The sequence below is a fragment of the Myotis brandtii genome, unplaced genomic scaffold (assembly GCF_000412655.1).
Source record: "Myotis brandtii unplaced genomic scaffold, ASM41265v1 scaffold89, whole genome shotgun sequence".
NCBI lineage: Eukaryota > Metazoa > Chordata > Mammalia > Chiroptera > Vespertilionidae > Myotis > Myotis brandtii.
In genome coordinates, this window is record NW_005371645.1 from 2,145,482 (window position 1) to 2,153,816 (window position 8,335).

Sequence of the window (8,335 nt, forward strand, 5' to 3'; positions counted from 1 at the left end):
CACAGCACAACCCCCCACATTTCTGAGCGGCTCTCTGGGGAGCCGAAGGCCTGGCGGAGTAAACAGCTACCACGGGACCCTTTTAGTAGGTTGGCATGATGAGCTTTAGTCAGTGAGACACATTGCATAAGCCATTTATTTGTGACATTGAATCCATTTACAACACTTGCTGGGTTTCAAGGCCAGGCCACGCTGGCATCGCTGTCTGGCGAGCACCGGCACCTGCCCCAGCGCCAGGGCGGACACGCCGTCACTACCTGCTGAATCGGCAGTGACACCCCACGAGTCGTTCTGGTTGCAGTCGGTTCTGTATGTCATAATTTTCCTTCATTCTCCAAAACCTCACTGACTTACATGGTTTTTGTACTTCCTTAACATTCATGCAAACAGAATTTTCCTGTATGTAAAGTGAAAATGCGCAGACAATAGTGCTATTTGACCAACCGAAGAGTCTTTGCCAAGTTTGGGATGTGGGCTATATAAAAATCAGCCTGTAATAAAAACTGAAGACAACTGTGACAAAAATAAGGATATAATATTAAAATAAATCAAGGGGTATACAGTACTGATACAGGATTTTTGATACAGAAATTCTGATACAGAATTTTTACACAGCAATAGTGATACAGGTACAAATGGCAGGCAATCCATTACGATAGAACTTTTGGTTACAAATGAAGTTTAAATTACAAGTTAAAACCAATTTTAAAAGGATAACTAGTTTTATGCCATAATAAAACCAGTACTTCCTCTTCAAGTGACATTTTTGGGAACATCTCTAACTACAAGAGTTTTCTAATAAAATTAGCTTCATAAAAAAGAAATTATGTAATACTGTACTGTAGCGACTTGCACATAAACTAATTACTGAACCTCTGCAGCACGCCAAAAAGAATATTTTGCCAGTCTGACAAAAAAAAAGTATAAATTTGAGTCGTTCACACCAGATGGATATTGTGTGTTAGCTGTTGTCATTTTTAATTTGACAATCTAAGGGAAAGAGGCAGGTGTTGCAGGTGTCAAAAATTCTTGTGGCTCACCAGTGTGCAGGGGCACACCAGCTGAAAACACTGCTGTATCAGGAATTCTTTAAAAATCCACCTATCAATCTGGACTAAATTAATTTGTCCCTCCATTCCTTTGTCCTCACACGGTCCCAGCAGACCTGAGGCCTGCGCAGACGGGCTCCATGGGCGTCTAGCAGCTCCCACCCTCACTCCATGTCAGAGATGCTGAGGGGTCTAGTGTAGCTCTCCACTCGTCACTGCTTAAACATCATCAAGAAGCTTGATTTTCATCAGTGACTCCACCAGCAAACTGGACGATATGGACACCCCTCCCCCACCACACACATATTTTAAAATGCCACAAGGATAGGGAGGTAAATGGCAAAGAACAAAGTGAGGGCCTTAAAATTCTTTGAGGAGTGAGAGACCAAAGGGTGAGCAAGGATGTGTGTGGGGGGCAGGGATGGGAGAGAAGGGTTTAAGAAAAAAGAAGTGTCTGTAACAAAATATCAAATTCTTATTGTCCTCATTTTTGTGAAAATGGGTGAGTTATTGGCATTAAAAAAAGCCAAACCAAATCCTAACACAAACAGGGAAATGAGAACCAGTTCCATAATGCCTTGAACGTTACATTTCTACCCCAAACTAAATGTTTTTCAGTAAAAAGAGGTCTTTTAAAAATCAAAGCTAGAAATGTCACTTGGAAGGTTGCGGAAGCACTAGCTTTTCTGTCTGGCACACTATATGTCTGGAACAATAGCAAGGAATAGATTTTACAGGCATCATGTGGCTGCTCACATTTCAAGTTTCTACTCTAAAGTGATTACTTTCGGGCTAAACAAACAAATCGGTTGACTGCAGCTCTTGAGCAGGCTAAGCCAGGCATGCATGGACACGTGTGAAGCATCCTCCGCCCAAAAAATGGAACCTAAAATAAAAAGGAAAACCGAGTCAGAGCAGGAAACATAAACAACAAACAAAAACAAAACCCCACCAAACTCTTCTTGGGAAACCTCTTTGACTAATAGCTGGCGTTTGGGTGTCAACAACTCGCCCAGCTGCCCAGCCGTGTGGTCAGCACTTCTATGCGTTACCCTTTTCCATCCTCCTGCCACCGAGCGTGGCAGCTACTTTAGTGAGACCCGTTTCCAGGTGAGAGACCGAGGCAGCCAGACTAGTAACTTGCCCAAGGTCATACCCAGAACTTGAAGCTTGGCTGGCAGTTGGACCAGAGACTAAGCTTTGAACCACCAAGCTCTACTGCCTTTCACTCTTTCTCACTGTAATTCTTTCTCCTGCTCCTGGAGCTCCTTAAGAAGAGCAGACACAGTGGGCATGACCACAGCTATCTAATAAGCAAATGTAAATTCACAGACAATAAGCAATACATAGCTTCCCACCTTTGCACACAGATGTCAGAGGAATCAAAATCTCGGGGGTGGGAGGAAGGGGGAGAAACAAGAGGGAAACTTGGTCTGCTGACATGGAAGTAAGCAAACCCCACCAAGGCAGAGCCCCAGCCGAAGGCCGGCTCATTCTGAGAGTCCTGGAACCCTGCCTGTGCCACCAACGGGGCTGGTTGAGGAGGGTCAACCAGCATCTGGGCCGGTGGTTCCGTGCAGGGGCCGGTGGCAGGCACTCCACATGCATGTGCCTTCTGCAGGCAGAGAGCCAGTCAGCCCCCCTCCCCAGCAATGGTGCCTCATGAGAAGCAGCCCGTTGTTCTGCAGGATACTCGGGGGAAGCTCCCCAGCTTATAGGTGGTGACAGTCAGTGAACTGGGAGGGCAAGTTCCTCAGAATCAGGTAAGCGAGAGGCCAGCTAGCAGACTCCCACCTCAGGGCTGTTCCACAGCTGACACGTTCCTGTTTCCAACCCACATGCTTTCGTCAGTGCCATTCCGGCGTATTTCTGACTATTCCACCCAAAGAGGCCACCAGTCCCCATGGCCTGTCCTGGTGAGAAACCTGAGATGCATCTTCAGTGCCTTCTAGATACTTTTTATGAAGAAGAAGGACTGTGCAGACAGTGGCAGAACCATCCTAACCTTTGTTTGGTTTGAACTGATGGAACAGACCTGACTCTGGTTGCCCAAGGATCAAGGCTACTTATTCTGGGTGTTAACTTTGAGTGGGGCCACACCATGTTCTTCTTACCTCCTTTTTCCTCTTTCTTCTCTTCCTCTTTCTTCGTTCCTGCCTTCCATTTCCAAAATGGTTCTGGAAGGGCCAGGGAGACGGTTGAGAACAATGTATATAAAGGGAGGCAGGAGGAGGGGGGCTGTGTGTGGTGGGCAGGCGGAGCCATCCGTTCCTTTGTCTTTTTGAAAGGGCATCGCTTTCAAGGCTCTAAGGACCGTGTCTCCACGGCCGCACGGCACCAGCACGGTGCAGACTTGCGCTCAGAATGGTTCTGTCACTGTGTGTGGCAAAGGTGCGTGGGTGCTGGGCTCACCTGCTGACAGAGAAGGTGGGTGCCGCTGGACAAGCTGGGTGACTATAGACAGTAGGAGAAGTTACACTCCATGAACTTCCGGTCCCTTCTGGGACTGTGAGAGCTTCCTTTTTGTCCAGCCTAAAACGACTGCGCGGACCAGTGTTCCTCATTTGGGGGTGATGCTCCCCGCCACTCCCCCACAGGCCATCGGCAACATCTAGAGACATTTTTGTTCATCACAACCAAGAGGGCAGTACCACTGACATTTAGTGGGTCGGGGCCAAGGATGTCATTAACCACCCTACAATGCACAGGACAGTCCTTACAGCAAAGAAATGTCTGGCCCCAAATGTGAACCTCCAAGGAAAAGGAGCCGGAAGGAAGTGAATTGAAACTAAAAATAAATACCAAGCATGTCCCTTTTATTCATTCATCCAGCAGCCAGTTACTGAGTGTCACCAGCATGTTTTAGGTGCTGCGGATACAGCAATAAACAAAACAAGGGAGGCCCCTGCCCATCATGGAGCTCACACTTCAATTATGAAAGAGAGATAAGCCAGTGAAACACCTGTCACTAATGCTGCCCTCGCCGTGCCCCCTGTCCTGCTCATTACGCTGTGGTCACTCTGGCTTGTCACATGGGCTGTCGGCGCCAAAAGCAGACAGGAAGGAAAAACAGGCCAAGCCTCGTACAGCATCTTAACCCGCCCCTTTCATATGACAGCTCTGATGACAAAGACCACAGTTTCTGACATGACACGCTGAGAGCCTTGCTGATTTCTTCACTGGCCCATTCACTTCCAGATCTACATACACAGAGTGGCAAGCTAATAGGTGTCTGACAGTCGCCAATGTGAGCAAGTGCTGACAGACAACGCATATCAGAGGAACAAGCAGAGTCCAGGAGCTAACTGTTCAGTCCAGACTTTAGAATCAACTATACATCAACCCAATGTTCCCACTAGCCCAGCACTCCAAGCGCACGCCCTGGGAGACATGGAGCAGAGCACCAGCGCGTAGTGAAGGCATGAGCCTCACCCATTGGCAACAGGTTTTAGTAGAGGAAACAGCGTTTCTCTCCAGTCATGTTAAAGAAGAAACTATATGGGAGACGGGAAGAAAAGCCTAGTCATGTGTCATTTTATCTATCTATCATCTATCTATCTATGTGAACCTCCAAGGAAAAGGAGCCGGAAGGAAGTGAATCTATCTATCTATCTATCTATCTATCTATCTATCTATCTATCTATCTATCTAAAAGGCTAAGTGACCGACCGTATGTACATCCGACCGCCTGTCCGACTGGCACATATGACGCACACTGGCAATTTAAAAATAAACATTAAAAATAAACATTGACTCGTGCATACACGAGACATACAAAGCTCTCGCTGGCACCAATCTCATGCAACACCAGAATGTATCGGAAGACCAACTATTAGCACAACATACTTCTGAAGCCAAAAAAAAGTGACATTGTCAACAAAATATTGTTTATTTATTAATCAATTTATATATTATTTTCATATACATTTTACTAATTTTCTTTCATCTCTGACACTTCTATTATAGAGAAAGGGTGAATGGCAATATTAAAATATTTCTTCTAATTAATTTCCTTTCAATGTGCATGAATCTGTGCACCAGGCCACTAGTAATAATAATAAAAGGAGATCCTACCCACCATGAAATAAAGACTTACTATAAACTACTAGAGGCCCAGTGCTCAGAATTCGTGCACTGGTAGGGTCCCTAGTGGCTTCCAGCTGCAAGCCGGGTACTCCCTCCCTTTCCCTGGCCACCTGCTGCTGCTGCTGCCACTGGCCGGAGCCTCCCTCCCTTCCCCCAGCTGCCTGCCACCACCGCTGTTCAGGGCCTCCCTCCTTTCCCCCTGTTGGCCCAACCCCTGGTCGAACTCCCGGAAGAACTCTGGTTGAGGGGATAATTTGCATACTATGCTTTTATTATATAGGATTATTTTGTTAAGTATAGAATTGGTGCAAAAATAAACAAACAAATAAAGTGTAACAGAAAACACAGAAACAGACTCACTTTACATATCTGAGCTTTGTATATGACATAGATTCCATTATAAATTAATTAAGAAAAGATGGGATGAACTATTCAATACATTTTGTTGAGCAACTAGATATAAATATGAAAAAGATAAAATTAGATTCCTACTTTATCCTGATAAATTGAAGAATTAAATATGAAAAGCCAAACTTTAAAACTTTCAGAAGGAAAGAGGGGAAAAGTCCTCTGACATTGGGGTAGAGAAAATGTTTTAAGCAAACACACTGCAAAGCATAGATCATAAATGAAGAGATTAATGATTTTGGCTACATTATAATTATAAATTTCTATATGACAAATATGCAATAAACAAAATGAAAATGTCAGGTACAGACTGAGAAAAGATACTTGTAATGCATATAAGTAAAAAAGAGGTTTTTAAAAGGACATATAAATTAGTTCTGCATAGTAATAGAGAGAAGGAAAACTACCCAACAGAAAAGTGGTTAAAAGATATGTTCAGATACTTCATAAAAGAAACCTAGATGGTTAATATGTATAGAAAAAATACTTAATCCTGCTAATGATCAGGCAAATGCCAAGTTAGGATAATAAAGGATCTTTTTATATACATCAGAATTACAAAAAGAAATAAAATTAATTAACATCAAGCAGGCACTGTCCTGTAAGGGGACACAAAAAACTCACTAGTCAAGATAATATCTTAATGCAATATCTTCAAAACTCAAAATTGATACAAAAACCCATAATGAAAAAAATATTAAATTCTAAATAAAAACAGGATCTGACCATCCACTTACACAACTCATGCCATTTGCCTTAACCCTAATCCTGGTCTGTTGTATCAAAGGACTGGTGAGAATTTGAGGAAATTGGACCTCTTATGAATTTCTAATAGGAATATAAATTTGATATCTAGTTTAGGAAGTCATTTGATAATAGTGAAAATGCCATACACACTTTACATCACAGCAATTCCAGTTCTAAGATAATATCTTTTTTTAATTAGAAATTTTTAATGTTGACACTGTTGAGGATGTCCCCCATTCCCCCTCCCTTGGCCTTCATCACACTATTGTCCATCTCCATGGTATATGCATATATGTTCTTCAGCTTCAGTGTATCTAATTTTCATAAGGTTCAAAAACATATTTTTATATTGTGGGATCTAAGTATGGTCAATTAGCATCTTTGTCTTTTATTAGTGTAGATATACTATTTTGACATGTAATTTTTTGCAGTAATGTAATTACCGCACGAATCTTTCTTCTAATTAATTTTCTTTCAATGTGAACGAATCCATGCACCAGGCCACTAGTTTGTAACAAAACTGCTTTGCAACAACTTTTTTGGTACATAGTTCTTTAAAAAATCAAATGGTAGAATAATGCATAAAATAAAACTGAGAGTCCAAAACTCCCAGTTTCTGGTTTTATTAATTATGAAGATCGCTATGTATCTTAATTTGGTTACATTTTAAATTGTTTCTTCAAGTTTTTTTGAAATACATATACATTCATATAACCCTAAATAATGCAATCATCAACCTGGCTTCCTCTTGTGAGGAGAGGGTTGACCTGGGCTGGGATGCTGGGCCTTCCCACTGACCTTGGCCTTTGGCTGCACTGTGCCCTCGAGAAGACTGGCTGAACATGGGAGCAGTGGGTTGGCCTCACTGGCTGTGTGAACATCGGTTAGGGGAGCTGTTGGCATGCAGGCCTCGGGCCTCTGGGGCTAGGGAGTCACAACATATTTGCAAAACACAAGGGTGGTAGCTTCTGTGGATCAAGGGGAGCCCCATACCTTGGCCCTTGAATTTGGTAGCACCCATAGAGTTGAGAGGCCAAAAGAAGCTGTGTGCCTGGGTAGCTGCTGAAGCTCCCAATGAGCAGTGGGTGCTGATCTCCATATTGTGTCTTGTAGGCTAGATTGATGTAGCATGAGGCCAACGGTGCTCAACCAAGGTGATTCCAGAACACAACCCCCTCTGAATGCCCCCCAAACCTGCCAGGGGACACATGTCATAGTCTGGAGACATTTTTGTTGTCACAACTAGATAGCAGATCAAAGGCCAGAGATGCTGCTAAACTTCCCACAATGCACAGGGCAGCCCCTAAAACACAGTTTCTTGACCTTGAGGCTGGTGGTGGCCAGGTTGAGAAGCTCTGCTTAAACTGAGCTGTATGTATTTCCTCAGCATCTCTCCACCAATGGCCAATGGCCCTGCAATCACAGCTGCAATCCTGCCCCCAGGAGGTCAAAAGTAGACAGAGGTTCCTGACATCATGTGATGAAAGATGAGGCAATTAACACATTATGCTTTCCTCTACCATCTTTCACTACATTCTGTAGTGATAGAAGTTATATTTTAGTTGGCATTTTCAAAAATTTTATACTCCATCCTGAAATTACAGCTGTTTACAATGTTCTGTCACAGGTTCAGTCTGTAACAGAAAGTTAATCATTTAAAATCCTCCATTTTCTTTTCACATAAACAAAAGACCCATGTTCTAATTTGAATTTTTTTCTTCAAAAAAGAATAATTTGTCATTTAAAAATGCAGCTAAAGAAAGTAAAACTAGTGCTTAAAATTTTGATATAAAAAGTGGAACAAAATAAATATTCAGATTAATATTTTTGGAGGAAATAGTTAAATTAAAAAATTTCATAAAATAATCCTATATTATTAATCCTCTATATAATAAAAAGGTAATATGCAAATTGACCCTCACACCCTCACAAGTTGGCTGCCTATGACAAGGCCGGCAGGGGGGTTAGTGAGAGATGACCAAACAACTGAACAAGCAGGCTGCATGGGGAGACCAGGCCAGCAGGGGTGGGGGGCAGCTGGGGGC

At 43.0% G+C, this 8,335-nt stretch overlaps 1 protein-coding gene across 1 annotated transcript in view; it reads right to left on the bottom strand.

Annotated features, from left to right (window-relative positions):
* Positions 1-521: 521 nt before the first annotated feature.
* PROK2 (prokineticin 2) overlaps positions 522-8,335 on the bottom strand; it is a 51,233-nt gene continuing 43,419 nt past the window's right edge. Inside the window, exon 5 of the mRNA XM_014532388.1 lies at positions 522-1,935. Coding sequence (XP_014387874.1) covers positions 1,831-1,935 — 105 coding nt within the window. The 3' untranslated portion in view covers positions 522-1,830. The remainder of the gene's footprint in view (positions 1,936-8,335) is intronic.